Here is an 18,106-nt window from a genome sequence, read left to right on the forward strand (position 1 = left end):
GCACATTTTTTAATGTCAATGTCTTGATTTGGAGGATCAGAGAATGCAAATGTGTGCACACCCAGACCCCTAGTCTCCGAACACAGTTCTCCTTCATCTCCAGTTATGATTAACATCTTAAAACTCAATCAGGATGCCAAATAGGATAGTACTAGTTTAATACCTTTAAAGCTCAAAAACGTTTTATTTGCATCCCAGATAACTGCATTCAGACATAGTCATAAAATCATCTACTGAACAGTATCCTTCATCACTGTCTACAGTATGATGTCTCATGTAGTAACAGTACTACTGATATAGTATTAATACTTCAGTACTAAAACCCAATGTTTTCTACTTTTTAACTGTTCTTAAATGATATCTATTGTACTTTAGGCCAATGCCCATTATACGCACTTTTATTATGTAGCCGTGCAACCTTAAGAAGCTTTTTCTTCTTCTCTGAAACAGGAATTTCTGGTGTAGGGGCAGAAGCACACGCTGTTGGTGAGTTACCTGTACCAGGTAATCTTTTAGGAAATGTCATAGAGTAGGAGGTACGCCGTCTAGTCCGACACGCTACTTCCCTCTCTCTATGCAGCAACTGTTCGTCCATCAGCAACGTTATAACTTGTTTTGACTTTTCCCGGATATAATAACCTGAAAAATACATTAATTGGCTTAGAAAATTTTAATTAAGGCTACCATAAAATTTTATTCTAAGAAAAAATAAGCAAAGTGTAAAAACCTTTAGCAAATGTAGAGGGAAATCCAAATTTCATTAGAATTGTCAATGCCTATACTCCTATTCTTACACTTTAAGAAGCAAGCATATGATGAAATCACATCATACATTGGCATTACATTTTTCATCTTTAATATGCTATTGGATTTTTCTTTTGAAAGCACTACATTATTTATTTCATTTTTCAAATTGGCATTGAGCACTACCTAATACTGTACTATATAGGTGTCTGTTTACTTGTTTATTGGTTTCTCACCTAGAATACAAGCTCCATGAGGGCAGAGACTCTTTAGTGTCTAGAAGAATGATTGGTACACAGTAAGTGAAAGTGAAAGTCCCTTAGTCGTGTCCGACTCTTTGTGACCCTATGAACTATACATTATATGGAATTCTCCAGGCCAGAATACTGGAGTGGGTAGCTGTTCCGTTCTCCAGGGGATCTTCCCAACTCAGGGATTGAACCAAGGTCTCCCACATTACAGGCGGATTCTTTACCAGCTGAGCCACAAGGGAAGCCAAAGAATACCGCAATGGGTAGCCTAACCCTTCCTCCCACAGAACTTCCCGACCCAGAAATCGAACTGGGGTCTCTGCATTGCAGGCAGATTCGTTACCAACTGAGCTATCAGGGAAGCCCATAGTAAATACTTAATGAATATTTACTGAGTGAATGAATCAATAAAGGAGAAAATTACCAAAAAGTCTCCATTTTCTTCTTGATGCAATGCAAATGAGCCAGACAGATGAAAAATACAGGTTGCAATTTACAACTTAGCTGCCTGAGAAAGTTATTTGGCCTGAAATAATTTCTTAGAACCTTCCTAATTAGAAAAGGTTAGAACTACAAATTATGGGGCAGATGTGGAACATTCTACTCGGAGTCTGCATGGATGGGTGGCTTTGACGACAGCTGCAGTAGTTCAAAGGGAGTAGCAGCTACCTTGAGCAGAATGTCAAACACAAGGATGAAGGGCTTCTCCCCACAGCCTCAGGCCTCCCTCCTGAGGAGCAGTCGGCAGCATCAGGACGGTGAGGCCACAACACTTCACAGAAAATTGGGAAGAAATCATCCCCAAGTGAGCTTCCCATTCAAGGATTCCCACTGCCCTAGCCACCTCCCATCATCCCCAAGATACTGGAGAGTAGGAACCTGGATGTTTTAAAGGATCAGAGTTGAAAGTCAAAAGATTCAAGAACCCAATAAACCTGCTTCAATGACGAGGTAAATAATAACAATAGTAATAAGATGGCATCTACTTGCTTCTTACCAATACATTTCCGAAAAGGATGAATACATAGTACTAAAATATAATGGGCTTCCCTGGGGGCTCAGTGGTAAAGAATCTGTGTGCCAATGCAGGAAACATGGGTTCAATCCCTGGGTTGGGAAGATCCCTTGGAGAAGGAAATGGCCATCCACTCCAGTATTCCTGCCTGGGAAATCCCATGGACAGAGGAGCCTGGCGGGCTACAGTCCATGGGGTCGCAGAAGAGTCAGACACGATTTAGCACCTAAACAACAACAACAAACTAAAACAGAATAGTACTGAAACTAGCTGGGCAGCAACTGCTCTGTGTCTGAAAAAGGGAGAACAGTGAAGGGGACTAAAGAGGGGGAGAGAGAAGGAGAGGGAGACAGAGAGACAGAGAGAGGAGAGGGGAGGAGAGAGAAAACAGATTCTCTGAAATAGGAAATTAAACTATGCAACAGATCAACACCCAGATACTACATAAGACACAACAAGATGGAAAGCTTGTTAGTCGAGGTGAAGGCGAAAACAAAAAAAAGCTATATACCATTTCATTGGGAATCTTTTGGTCATTAGTGACAGAACCTCAATTTGAACTGCTTGTGGGAAAATCAGGGGTTGCAACTGGGCTACAGATACAAAGGAAGCAGAGACTAGAAAACTGCCAGCACCTCACCCAACCACCTCTGCCCCACTCTGCGATGCCTTTTCTCTTCTCACAGGTCCGCTTCTTCAAGGCCACAGACACTCCATACTCACCCCTCAGACTGTGTCACCTGAGAAGTCTCTGTCATTTATTCAAATTTGAAAATTCCAGGAGAATGACACTGAGTGGCCCAGCTTGAAAGTCACCTGCCTGTCGCTATGGCAGAGAGTAGGATGCTACCATTGGCAACCCCCATTAGAAAGGCACGGTGGATTCAAATGCGTGAAATAATGCCATCTGTAGCAACACTGATGGACCTAGAGACTGTCGTACTGAGCGAAGTCAGTCAGAGAAGGAGAAATACCATATGGCATCCCTTATATATGGAATCTAAAGAAAAATGATACAAATGAACTTATGAAACAGACACAGACTTAAGAGAAGAAAATTATGGTTGCTGGACTGTGGTAGGGGAGAGGATGGGGGAAGGGATAGTTAGGGAGTTTGGGATGGACATGTACACACTGTAACATTTAAAATGGAGAACCAACAAGGACCTAATGTATAGCACATGGAACTCTGCTCAATGGCATGTGGTAACGTGGATGAGAGGAGGGTTTGCGAGAGAACAGATACATGTATGTGTATGGCTGAGTCCTTTTACTGTTCATCTGAAACTATCAAAACGTTGTTTGTTAATTGGCTTTACCCCAATATAAAATACAAAGTTTAAAAAAAAAATTCTTAAATTTTGTACCCATATGAAATGAGGGACGTTCACTGAACTTATGGTGGTAATCATTTAACGATATAAGTATGCTGTATATCTTAAACAGTGCTACTGGCAGGCGGGTTCTTAACCACTAGTACTACCTCAGAAGTCCCATATGTCAAATACATCTCAATAAAACTAGAAAATAAAATAAAATAAAAAAAAGACACAGTGGAGTGAGAGGAGGATCAACAGGATAGAAAAATGAATGAGGAAAAAGCCAGTATGAACAATCCTCCTCCCAAACTCAAAGGATGAGAACATGCAAATCTCTAGATCAACTATGCAACAGGTAATTCTCAAGAACGTTAACTTACGCAGTCCTTTAACCGTTTCCTGTACACTCTAAGTTTCAGGAAATATTCTAAGCAGTGGGGGCACCGGTGAGGAAAAGACAGACAAGGTCCCTTATGAGATAATTTCAGATAAAAATTCATGTTTCACAGGAAATGAAGAAGAGAGATGTGCTAACATCAATTCAGGGTGCGGTCAAGGAAAGTCTTTCTGAGGAAGTTACATATCAGCTGAGGCTTAAACAGCAAGAAAAAGCCAGCTGCGCAGACCTGCACGGGAAGAGCTCCTGGCAGAGGAAACAGCCCGGATTTCGCTTCTTCAGGAAAGCCTCCTTCTGAGAGATAACAACTCCTTTCCGCCTCACCCTACACGTATCTCAGGGCCTCACTGGCCACATTAGACCCACCTTCACACACTCACTGGAGAAGGAAATGGCACCCCACTACAGTACTCCTGCCTGGAAAATTCCATGGACGGAGAAGCCTGGTAGGCTCCAGTCCATGGGGTCACAGAGTCGGACACAACTGAGCGACTTCACTCACTTTCACACACTCACAGCACCAACACCTGTCTTTCAGAGGCTTCCACGGTTTATAACTGTCTGTGTGATAAATGTCTTTTTCCTCCATTGGAGTACAATATCCTTGAAGGCCAAAACTATCTTTGTTCTCTTAAGAGAAACTTAAGAAACATTTGTATGTTTCACAAGCTGGAATCAAGATTGCTGGGAGAAATATCAGAAACCTCAGATATGCAGATGACACCACCCAAATGGCAGAAATCGAAGAGGAACTGAAGAGCCTCTTGATGAGGTGAAAGAGGAGAGTGAAAAAGCTGGCTTGAACCTCAACATTCAAAAAACTAAGATTGTGGTATCCAGTCCCATCACTTCATGGGAAATGTTGTTCAGTTGCTCAGTCATGCCCAACTCTTTACAACCTCGTGGACTGCAACATGCCAGGCTTCCCCCAGGCTTTACCCACTGAGGCACGGCGAAGCCCAATCTACATGGTGAAAGAAATCAAATAGTCCTTGCCTTTAGGAAAAAGGGAGGCTTGACTGGAAAGGGTAATAAAGGAACTGCATGGGATGATGGAAACGTTCTTTGAGTGGGTGATGGATATGTTTATCAACATTTGCCAAACTGTACACTTAAGATCCATGTGTTTTAAAGTACATAAATTATATCTCAATAAAGCACTGTTAGCATTAAAAATATACATTAAAAATAATTTATAGTAAAGAAATGGAAAATATTATTATTAAAGGAGTCAGTTATCACTTTTACAGTTTTTATATTCCTAAAAGAAAGTCAATTGCTATAAATTTGCTGAAAGTATAAACATATAAAGGTATTAATCATCCATTCACCAAATACCTATTGGGTGATCCTACACCCAGGCATCGTACTAAATACTAGGAACACTATTATCGCCCTTAAGAAATTCAAGTTTGGGGAACTTCCCTGGTGGCTCAGTGGTTAAGGACCTGTCTTCCAATGCAGGGTATGCGGGTTCGATCCCTGGTCAGGGAACTATGATCCCACGTGCTGCAGGGCAACTGAGCCCATACGCCACAACTACTGGAGCCCATGTGCTGCAACGAAGATCTCAAGAGCCACAATTAAGACCCAACACACCAAAAATAAGGAAATAAATATTTTTTTTAAAAAAGAAAAGAAATTCAAGTTTTGTAAGGGATACAGACATGGATATCAGTGTACTCTGACAGACGTATACAGACACTGTGGACATAAAGGAGAGGATGGTACACTCTTCCTGAGGATGTCAAGGAGATTCAGGACTCTTGAATCAACTATGGAAACAAGGCATCTTTTCTGATGAGTTTGAGCCTTACCTGTAATGGGCCCTAAATCAAAGATAAAAGAAAACTGGCCAGTCACGCTAGCTGTATCAAGTTACTTGCCCAAATTAGTTACACTTGAGTGAAGCATTTTTGTTTTAATTGGAGGATAACTGCTTTACAATATTGTGTTGGCCTCTGCCATACATCAGCATGAATCAGCCATAGGAGTACATATGTCCCCTCCCCGTTGAATCTCCCTCCCACCTCCCACTCCATCCCACCCCTCTAGGTTGTCACAGAACACCAGATCTGAGCTTCCTGCGAGTGAAGGACTTTTTAAGCCATGAGAGCTGCAAGTAAAGAGTACAAGGGGTACATTTCTTATACCATCTTTGAATGGTATAAGATAAATACCATAAATGGTACAAGATAAATAACTCTGAAACATGCAAAAAGGGATAAACTGCTCAGCTCCTGCTCCATATTAGTGAACAGAGCTAGTTCAGTTCTTAGGTCCTTCCTATCTGCTATGTGTAACTAGTTAAATGCTTGGTCAAGTCTGGAGACACACACATGTTGACAAGACAGAGTAGAAGTGTGACGGGCATCAGGAGGATGGGGATAATATCATTCATTCATTCACCAATCTCTGCAGTACTTAAGAACATGGATTCTGAAACCAAAACACCTAGACTGTAATCCTGGCTCTGTCACTAACTAGCCATGTGAACTATTAGGTTGGTGCAAGAGTAACTGCAGTTTTGCATCGTTGAAATATACTGTTTGATATTGGAATATATTCTTAAATAAATGTGGTTAGGTTTACAGTATTTTAATGTGTATTTCTTGCTTTTTGATTTTTTGCTAATGACTTATTACTTGCTCTGCATTTTATACGTATTTTAGACTATGAAAATGATGTTAGACAAAAAGCAATTTTGAGCAATTTTCTTATTCGAGTTCAAAATGGGTCGTAAAGCAGAAGAGGCAACTTGCAACATGAGCACCGCATCTGAACCAGGAACTGCTAATGATCACACAGTACAGTGGTGATCTGAGAAGTTTTGCAAAGTAGACGAGAGCTTTAAAGATGGAGTGTGGTAGCTGGCCATCAGAAGTTGACAACAACGAACTGAGAGCAATCATCAAAGCTGATCCTCTTACAACTACATGAGAAGCTGCCAAAGAACTCAGCATTGACCATTCTACAGTTAGTTGGCATTTGAAGCAAATTGGAAAGGTGAAAAAAACTCCTTAAATGAGTGTCTCATGAGCTGATCAAAAATGAAAAAAAAATCATTTTGAAGCATCTTCTCTTATTCTATGCAACAACAGCTAACCGTTTCCCAATCTGATTGTGGCATTCAATGAAAAGTGGATTTTATCCAACAATCAGCGACGACCAGCTCAGTGACTGGACCGAGAAGAAGCTCTAAAGCACTTCCCAAAGCCAAATTTGCACCAACAAAGGTCATGGTCACTGTTTGGTGGTGTGCTGCCAGCCTGATCTACTACAGCTTTCTGAATCCCAGTGAAACCATGACCTCTGAGAAGTATGCTCATGAATCGATGAGATACACTGAAAACTCCAACGCCTGCAGCCAGCACTGGTCAGTAGAATGGGTCCACTTCTCCACGACAACACCCGATCACACGTCACACAAACAATGCTTCAAAAGTTGAATGAATTGGGCTAAAAAGTTTTGCCTCATCTGCCATATTCACCTGACCTCTCGCCAACTGACTTTCTTCAAGCATCTCAAAACTTTTTGCAAGGAAAATGCTTCCACAACCATCAAGAGGCAGAAAACACTTTCCAAGAGTTCGTCGAATCCTGAGGTACAGGTTTTAAAAGTCATGTATTTATTTTAAATGTTTTGAGATAAACAATTTGATTCATTGCTTTAAATTTACTTCACGTGAAAAGCTGTCTGGAGGTTGAATAAAACCATATTGAGAACATTATTTGAAAATGTTAACGTACTATTTCCAAATAAGTTTCTCTCATTTCCCACCTTTTCTGACTTGTTTTCTCAACTTTTGTCCCCAGTAGTATCACTATTATTAATTATTGAGCATGTTCTTTGTGATAAGCACCGTTGTTACATTGGAGATGAAGCCTGGACAAAGCAGACACAGAATGTTCCTGTCCTTATGAAACTTACTTTCTAGTATGAGAAGATATATCATAAATAATAAGATAAAACATACCAACATCTGATAAGAAATATCATGAAGAAAAAGAAAATAAAAGGTGCAAAACATATCAGTGCAAAGAGTGGGCAGGGCTGCTTTTTTGTAAATAGGGTAGATCTAGAAGTCTGCGTGGGCTTCCCTAGTAGCTCAGCTGGTAAAGAATCCACCTGCAACACAGGAGACCTGGGTTCGATCCCTGGGTTAGGAAGATCCCCTGGAGGAGGGCATGGCAACCCACATCAGTATTCTTGCCTGGAGAATCCCCATGGACAGAGGTGCCTGGCAGGCTGCAGTCCATGGGGGTCACAAAGAGTTAGACCTGACTGAGCAGCTCAGCACAGCACAGCACAGAAGCCTGCACTAATAAGATGACTTTTTGAGCAGAGATCTGAAGGATGCAGAAAGCACTGCAGGCATCTGAGGACTCCAGGCAAAGGGAACAGCAAATATAAAGACCATGGAGGAAAAAGAAGACTTTTTTCTATAATACCTTCTACTTTTATCTCTTCTCTGGTCTCTTCTTGATAACCTGTATCTAGGGTATGATCCAGCTGTAGATTACTCGGGTCACTACAATTTCTCCATGATTACTTTCTCCCTACAGATTTCACTCTGCTTTTTTTCTTCTCTGACTGAACAAAATCATTCTTATCAAGCAGTTTTTTAAGGATCACAGTCCTTTCTTCAAGTCTCTTGCTATTTTTATGACTTCCATTCAATAAAAATTTACTAATCGTTTAACATACGGTATATACCCTCAGAATTTAGATAAGGACAGATATACATAGTAGATAAGATACACTATAAAAAATACCACTCTGATATTATGCATAAACTGCTGTAGCAATTATTTCTGCCTAGTGAAGAAAGGAAGAGAGTTGGGGGGGTGGGTACAAAGGAAGATGCTTCTGAGCTAGGATCTGAAGACTAAATAGGAGTTCAAAGAGCAGATATCAAGGAAAGAATATTACAGGGAAGAAGAAATATCTTAAGTACAAGTAGAGGTGTATAAGCAGATAATATATCAGGATTGCTTGGTGATACAATGCACTAGATTGAAAACTAAAGAAATGAGTAGAAAGGTAGATTGGGAACACATTAACGGTCCTGACATTATCATGAGAATCAGTCGTTTTGAACTATTTCAACAGCACATCTCATCAATAACAAAGTTTTACACATGTATCCACCCCCTAAATATACATATACATTTATTTATGTATGAATTATCTCAAGAGCTACTATTCTAATATGTTACACTCACTAGAGAACAAACACAAAAAGAGAAGTGTATAAAACATAAAATAAGTAATATTTTCCCCAATGCAATAGGTTTTCATTAATATTTATTAAATTAGTAGTGTGTACCAGTTATCAATCAATAACTAATATGCCTTCCATAATCAACAAATGAATGTGCAGTTGACCCTTGAACAACATGGGTTTGAACTGAGTGCGTTCAGTTAAACGTAGATTTTTTTTTCAAGAAATATGTACTATGATACTACACAATCCATTGCTGGGTGAACCTGAGAATGTGAAACTGAAAATAGGTTATAAAGTTACCTGCAGATTTTCCACTGTTCATTGGAGGGGGACAGTATCAGCACTGTAACCCCCAAGTTGTTCAAGGGTCAACTGTAGTATGCTTCTGCTGACAACTCATTTCTAACTTGCCTTTTTTTTTTTCTTTCTTGATGCTAACAAAGTGAGTATTTATAAAGTCCAACATAGCGCAGTTGTATTTCTTTAACCCTAAATTCAAACGTTAGGTAATCTGAAAGACAGTGTATTCAAACATAACCGTACATATGATACTTTGTACATATAAAAGGTATAAATGAATAAATTTATTTTTCTGTATATTGATAATTGTATGCTTATCTACTTTATTTCTCAAAATAGCTCCTAAACTCTTTACAGCAAAGGCTGATCCTCTCTTTCCATTTAAAAAGATATTATCATAGTGGTAAATACAGTAATAACATAGCCGTTTTGTAAAGTACAAAAATGATTATACCCCATTCACCATTATGCAGAAAATAATGCCTTTTTAAAACCTAACTCTTGGGGAAAAACAAATATCATACACTCCAGGTGGCGCTAGTGGTAAAGAACCCGCCTGCTGATGTAGGAGACATAAGAGACTCGAGTTCAACCCCTGGGTCAGGAAGATCCCCTGGAGAAGGGAATGGCAATCCACTCCAGTATTCTTGCCTGGATAATCCAATGGAGAGAAAAACCTTTCTATAGGGTCACAAAGAGTTGGACACGACTGAAGCAACTTAGCCCACACGCAATGCTTATATATGGAACCTGGAAAGACGGTACTGATGAAATTATTTGCAGGGCAGCAGGGCTTCCCTGGTGGCTCAGCTGGTAAAGAATCCACCTGCAATCAGGGAGACCCGGGTTCAATCCCTGGGTTGGGACGATCCCCTGGAGAAGAGAATGGCTACTCACTCCAGTATTCTGGCCTGGAGAATTCCATGGACTATTCCATGGGGTCACAAAGAGTTGTACATGACTGAGGGACTTTCACTGCAGACACAGACATAGAAAACAGACTTATGACATGGGGGTAGGAAAGAAGGAAGGAGGAGGGTGTGATGTATGCAGAGAGTAGCAGCTATGGCTTTTCAGTAGTCATGTATGGATGTGAGAGCTGGACTAATAAGAAAGCTGAGCACCGAAGAATTGATGATTTTGAACTGTGGTGTTGGAGAAGACTCTTGAGAGTCCCTTGGACTCCAAGGAGATCAAACCAGTCAGTCCTAAAGGAAATCAACCCTGAATATTCATTGGAAGGACTGATGCTGAAGCTTCAATACTTTGGCCACCTGATGTGAAGAACTGACTCACAGGAAAAGAGAAAGATTGAAAGCAGGAGGAGAAGGAGATGTCAGAGGATGAGATGGTTGGATGGCATCACCGACTCAACAGACATGAGTTTGAGTGAGATCCAGGAGTTGGTGATGGACAGGGAGGCCTGGTGTGCTGCAGTCCATGAGGTCACAAAGAGTAGGACACCACTGAGCGACTGAACTGTACTGAACTGAACTAAACATGGAAACTTTTATTACCATATGTAAAATAGAGAGCCAATGGGAATTTGCTGTATGACTCAGGGAACTCAAACCAGGGCTCTAACAACCTAGAAGGGTGAGATGGGGAGAGAGATGGGTGGGAGGTTCAAGAGGGAGGGGACATATGTATACCTATGGCTGATTCATGTTGATGTTTGGCAGAAACTAACACAATTCTGTAAAACAATTATCCTTCAATTAAAAAATAAATTTAAAATTAAAAAAAAAAAAGAAAGAGTTAATGTCTGTAGTTTTGAATCATCTCCTTAAAGAAAAAAATAAACCTAACTCTTGGGCTTGCAAAATTTTAATAATAAATTTAACCCTAATAGAAGCTGATGCCTTTGTAATTTCCGGATTAAGTAGTAAAGCATGCTCAAAACCCAAGAAGCTATTCTCCAGTTTTATCATCAAGCCTCAACCAGACCTAAAATAAGCACTTAAAAAAAAGAGGACATACACCATGACCAAGTGGGATTTCTGCTAAAAGTGCAAGGGAAACAGGAAAAACACATAACATCAACTGATGCAGAAAAAGCATCTGACAAAAGTCAACACCCTATCCTGAGAAAGTCGCTCAACAGACTAGGAACAGGAGAGAACTCCAGCAACCTCACAGAGAGCATCTATGAAAACCCTTCCCTAATATCTTACTCGGGGCTTCCCCACTGGCTCAGTGGGAAAGAATGTGCCTACAGTGCAGGAGATTCAGTTTCGATCCCTGGGTGGGGAAGACCCCCTGGAGGGGGCAATGACAACCCCCTCCAGTATTCTGCCTGGAAAATCCCATGGACAGAGGAGCCTGGTGGGCTACAGTCCATGCGATCGAAAAAGAGTCAGACACGACTGAGCACATGATGGATGGAACATCATACTTAATGGTGAAAGACTGAACGCTCTTAAGATCAGAAACAAGACAAGAATGTCTGTTCTCGCCATTTCTATTCATCATTGTACAGGAGGTTTCAGACAGAGCAACTAAGAGAGAAAAAGAAATAAGAGGCATCCAGAGTGGAAAGGAAGAAGTAAAATTATCTCTATTTGCAGATGACATAATCTTGTATGTAGGAAATTCAAAGAAATCTATATTAAAAAAAAGACCAAAATACCCCAAAAGTATTATAGCTAATAGTTATTACAGAAAATATTATAGCAGAGTAATAAAATGCAAGATTAATATACAAAAATCAGATGACCAGCTGAATTTCTACACATTAGCAATGAAAAATCTGAAAATGAAATTAAGAAAACAATGTTTGTGGGTTTTGTTTTTTTTTTGGTCTGTGTAAGATCTTAGTTCCCATGCTTTCTGCAGTAGAAGTGCGGAGTCTTAACCACTGGACCTCCACGGAAGAACCCATCATTTCATTTATAGTAGCACCAAAAAAAAATTAGAAATAAATTTTAACAAAAGAAAACTTGTACAAACTACTGCATACTACAAACTTTGCATACTACAAAACATGTTTGAAAGAAATGAAAGAAGACCTAAATAAAAGGAATGATTTCTTATGTTTATGAATCTGAGGAAATAATATTATTTATATGGCAATATTCCTGAAATTGATCTTCAGACTCAACGTAATATCAAACAAAATTCTAGCTGGCTTTTCTGAAGAAACTGACAAGCTGATGCTAAATTTGATATGGAAATGCAAGGAACCCAGAACAGCCGTAACAATACCAGAAAAGAACAAAGTTGGAGTTGGAAGTAAAGCCTATATTCCTTTATTTCAAAACTTACTACGAAGCTACACAGGCATAAGAATAGATGAATAGATCAATGGAACAGAATTAAGAGTACAGAAATAAGCCCAAATATCTATGGTTGATTGATTTCTGTAAGCATGTCAATATAATTCAGTGAGGAAAGAATACTCTTTTCAGCAAACAGTAGTGAGACAACTGGGTATAAAGGAATGAGTTTGGATCTCTACCTCCCACCATATATAAAAATTAATTCAAAGTGGACCCAAGATAAATATAATAGCTAAAACTACAAAACTCTTATAAGAAAACATAGGTGTAAATCTTTGTGACTTTAGACTAGGCAATGAGTTGTTACTTATGACACAAAGTACAAGCAACCAAAGGAAAAACAGATAAAATGGACTTTTTCAAAATTTAATCAAGAAAGGAAAAAAACAATCTATATAGAATGGGAGAAGATACCTGCAAATCACCTATCTAGATAAAGGTCTTATATCCAAAATATATAAAGAACTCTTTAAAAACCCAGAAAAAAAATTTTTTTAATGGGCAAGGAATTTGGATAGACATTTCTCTAAAGAAGACATATAAATGGCCCAACGAAGACGTGAGAAGATGCTGAACATCATTAGTCTTCAGGAAACTGTATATGAAAACCACGGTAAGATAGTAATACTGCTTCACATCCAGCAGAATGGCTATAATAAAAACGACAAAACAATAACAGGATTACCAAGGATGTTAACAGCAATCCTCCTGTTAATACACTGCTGGTGGGAATGTAAAATGGTGCCGCTGCTAAGAGAAACAGTTTAGTGGTTCCTCAAAAAGCTAAATATTGACTTACCACATGACCCGGCAATTCCACTCCTAAGTATACTTTCTGAAAGAAAGAAACTGAAAGCAGGACTCTGGTAATGTGTACACTAGAGTTCACTGTAGCATTATTCACAGTAGCCAAAAGGTGAAAACAACCAAGAGCCCATTAACAGATGACCAGATGAACAAAAGGCGGTTAAGTACCTACAAATTAATGTGATTCAGTATAAAAAGAATGAAGTTCTGCTACATCCTCTCACATGGCTGAACTTGGCGGACATGACAAGTGACATAAGCTAGACATACAAAAACAACTACTCCATGATTCCACTTTACGAGGCACCCAAAATAAGCAAAATTAGAGAGAGAAGAAGTAGATTAGAGGTTAGCATGGGGGTTGCTGCTGAATGGTTACAGAGCTCCTGTTTGAGGTGATGAAAAAGTTTGGAAACAGTGGTGATGGTTGTGCCACAGTGTGAGTGTAACAAATGCCACTGAATCACACACTTAAAATGGCAAATTTTATGTTACATTTATCTCAATTTTAAAAATTAATTATATACCAAAAGTCATAGGATTGTGACCTCTAAATGGGTGAACTGTATGGTGTATGAATTTTGTCTCAAGGAAGCTGTTTTTTAAAGTAAAAAAAAAAAAAAAAAAGAAATCAGCTCTCAAGCTATAAAAGATATAGAAGAATCTTAAAAGCGTATTGCTAAGAGAAAAAAAAATTCTGAAAAAGCTACATATGGAATGATTCCAACTATATGAGAGCCTGGAAAAAAACAAAAGTACAGAAACAATAGAAAGAACAGTGACTGCCAAGGGCTCAAGGCAGGGGAGAAAGGATGGACAGGTGGAACACAGGGCACTTTCAAGGCAGGGAAACTATTCTGTGCAATGCTGGAGTGCCAGACACATGGCACCATGCAAAACCCACAGAACTGCAGAACACTCTGGGTAAACTGAGGACTGTTAGTTAATACTAATGTATCACTACTGGTGTGAGTGTAACAAATGTGCAACACTAGTGCAAGATGTTAGCAGGAGAGGCCACGTGTGGGTGGGGAAGGGCGTGGGAGCTCTACTTTTTGCATCATTTTTCTGTAGCCCTAAAACTGCTCTAAAAAAGACTCTATTTTTAAAAGGTATACTTAACAGAGACTGCACTGAATTTTATCCTCTTCTCATGATTCATAAGGCTATTACTTCAACAAATTATAATTTGACTTTAGATGGGAGGAAGTGCTGATTCTTTACCACCGCAGAACAATATCAGGCACTACTGAATCATCCCAGCGCAATAGCCTATGCAGCCTTTCCCTACTTCTCTCCCACCCCCGACAATATTACTTCATGACCTAATTTTCTGTATTCACAAAACTACTCCCATCATAGTTTCTGAAGAGTCCATAGTCTTTGGAAACAGTTTATCACACTTATGACTAAATTCTAGTCTAATTATAATTACAGTGACATTATTATATTAAGTTGTCATGCCTCTTAGTTTATTCACTTTGTTCTTTTTTTTTTTTTTTCACATGGCCATGTTAGTTTTATTTGGTCTAATTATACACTGTGTTTTAAAATATACAAGTATATATAAAACAAAATAAAAATCATCTCTAGGGACTTCCCTGGCACTCCAGTGGTTAAGACTCCGAGCTTTCATTACAGGAGGTGCAGGTTTGATCCCTAGCATGGGAACTAAGATCCCACAGGCCGTGCAGAGCAGCCAAAACAAACAAAAAACACAACAGCAAAATTTAAAAAAAAAATCATCTCTAGTCCTACCAGGGCCACTTGTTAAACTCTTATATAATAAACCTCATATACATAAATATAATTTTTTAAACAAAATTGGGACCACTGCATATTCTTTCTTCCATTTATTATCTCTCTCAACAAATAAATGTTGATGGTGCCTCTTCTGCTGAGAACCAGCAATGGGCAAGGTAGACAAAGTCCCTGCCCTCATGGAGCTGACATCCTCTGGGGAGAACTAGGCAAACATATTTACACTCCTCACAACCATCCTATGAGACAGACATTGTTATTATCCCAATGCACAGATAGCTAAACTGAGGCCTCAGGTAACCTAGTAAATTACCTTAGTATATACAGTTAGGCAGCAGCAGAGTCAGGATTCAACCCCAGGTTGAAAGAAAACCCTATTTGATAACAGACTCTGAGCTTTTAACTCATGAAAGAAATCTTAATATGATATCCTGTATCTTTATAAAATGGTACCAGGGGTAATAGTTTGGATTAGCTCCCTAAAATAACACATTTACTCCAAGGACATAGTTCTTTGACTTCAATCATCAAGCTTGCTCATGGAAAATTATTCATTGCTATTTTGTCATATGTAAATTAAGCAGGAACTCAAGTTCCACTTTTTATCTTTTTGGTGTACTTATTTTGTTTTTCACTTTATTTTTTAAATCAATTTATTTAGACTAAAACAAAAATAGTTCACACATTTTCTTCCCTCCCTCCGCCTCTGACAACTGCTAATCTGTTCTCAGTACCTATAAACTTTTCTTTTTTTTAACTCCACATGTAAGAGAAATCATACAATATTTGTCTTTCTCTGTCTGACTTATTTCACTTTGCATAATGCCCTTGAGGTCCGAAAGAATGAAATCTTGCCTTGTGCGACAACATGAACAGACCTTGAGGGCATTATGCTAAGTGAAATAAATCAGGCTGAGAAAGATGAATACTACATGATCTCTCTTTTATTTCATTGTCTAGGAGGTGTCCTTTTATCAGGCACCTAACTGTGTTAGTTTCACACATCATTTTGAAAAATATATATACATTGTTTTCAAAGGCACTCAAGAGTCAACACAAAGGATTAAACAGGAAACCCAAACTGTCCCAGAGGAAAAGTAGCTCCTACATTTAAGAACTACTTTTCCCCATCCTCTGCTTTAAAGTAACCCCCTCCCACACTCTTACTCTTTACTAGCACACTGTATAAACTTCTTCATCTGGTACCTTGATCTTTTCCAGCTTCATCTATGTGCTGAAAATCTTTTAACGTTTGAAGGTTACGGTACCCCTCTCTGCAATGCTGAATAACTTTCTCTGATCCATTCTTCATGAGATAATCCATTAGGGTAAGAGATTTATACACATGGCGCCAGTTCTTCCCATGGTCGTTGAGTCTCTGCCATAGCATGTTCATAATTTCAGAGAGAGAAATTGTGTTGAAAGTCAGGTCGCTGATATCTAACATTAGAGAACTGGAAGGACCCCAAGGGTCATTAGAAGTTGCTTCCCTGACTTTTATTTCAGCATCTGAGTAATTTTTCACAAAGTTTTTCACTTGCCTCCTGAATGCCATAGGTAAGACAAATCTGAAGGTGAGACGGGGGAATGAAAGCAACAGAATAGTTGTTTGTGTCACTGGTTTACAGAACCCTTGAGAAGTAGTTGGTCCCCAAGTCTGCTGCTCCCAAATACAAATGACTAATCTCCATCTTGACAAGGCATCAATTTTCTGCAAAGGAATACATGAAAAAAATAAGTTAAATATTTTTAAAAAGTTTCCAGAAGAGCAATTCAGTCTGAAAAATCTAGCTGTAGTTTCCAAATCAGCGCCTCACGTACGTCAGTGAGAACTGAGGGGACCATATAAATGTTCCTAGGATCAATATGGGAAAATATCTCACGAGGGATTAGCCTATGTTATTTACAGAAACATAAGTGGTCTTTCGAGACCTAAAAGTTTCCATTGAAAGTATCATTGGGACTTCCCTGGTGGTCCAGCGGTTAAGAATCTGCCTGCCAATGCCAGGGGACATGGGTTCGATCCTTGGTCTGCGAAGATTCCACAATCTGCAAGGCAAGTAAGCCCATATATCACAACTACGGAAGACTGCACGCTCTAGAGCCCATGCTCCACAACAAGAGAAGCCACTGCAATGAGAAGCCCAAGCGCCACAACTAGAGAATAGCCCCCTCTCACCAAAACTAGAGAAAGCCGGTGCAGCAACAGAGACCCAGCACAGTCAAAAATTTAAAAAAAAAAAAAAAAAGTATCCCTGAACCTCTTTGGCCAGAAATAAAATTATTATAAAGCATTACAAGGACAGTGGACAAAAAAATGGAACTTGCACTGTGACATCTCAAGATTTGTCACATATAAATATGCTGTGTCCTGCGACTAATCAAGTGAAAACTGAGTCTTACAATCATCAACTGACCTTTGGTTCTATCCTTTTCAGAACTTACAAGTCATTAGAATCAAATCTAAATATGGTCTGTTTTCTTGTTAATCTAAAAGAAGGGAGGATCATCAACTATTAAGAAATTGTCCTCAGTGGACTCCACATGTAACCCACGGCGGCCTAAACCAATATTTTAGTCCTGGTAAGGCTGGTAAGTTGAAGGAAAGGTTAAATTACTTTCTTTACTCAGCTTTAGAAAAATATTCCCTGATGAGCATCCAGACCCAATGAGTGCTCAACAATCTATAATCAGATTTTACTAGAGAAACTGCATACATACTAAAGAAAAATGCTAAAAATCCATAACAAATGTACTTGCTATTTTTAGTTTTGCTTCTCTTCCTTGACCTTCTAATTTTTAGCTCAGGCTTGATTAATTTCTCTGTATGTATTTAAAGAAGACATAATTTTCAGAAGCAACCTAAGTAAACTATCACTTCTTTTTTAAAAAATAAGAGAATAAGTAATCATTTTTGTTTTTGGTAAAAGTGCAACACATTCTCAAATAAATAAGATAGAAAATGTATCTGTTTAATTAAGATTTCTCCTAAAGAAACCATCATCA

At 39.0% G+C, this 18,106-nt stretch overlaps 1 protein-coding gene across 1 annotated transcript in view; it reads right to left on the reverse strand.

Moving 5' to 3' along the window:
• Positions 1-16,655, reverse strand: part of ENTHD1 (ENTH domain containing 1) — an 81,740-nt gene extending 65,085 nt beyond the window's left edge. Inside the window, exons 1-2 of the mRNA XM_052641431.1 lie at positions 16,307-16,655; positions 397-639 (exon numbers count right to left, since the gene is read on the reverse strand). Of these exons, the coding sequence (XP_052497391.1) occupies positions 397-639; positions 16,307-16,655 (592 nt within the window). The remainder of the gene's footprint in view (positions 1-396; positions 640-16,306) is intronic.
• Between the last annotated feature and the right edge of the window lie 1,451 nt (positions 16,656-18,106).

Source organism: Budorcas taxicolor, chromosome 5, assembly GCF_023091745.1.
Source record: "Budorcas taxicolor isolate Tak-1 chromosome 5, Takin1.1, whole genome shotgun sequence".
Lineage (NCBI taxonomy): Eukaryota > Metazoa > Chordata > Mammalia > Artiodactyla > Bovidae > Budorcas > Budorcas taxicolor.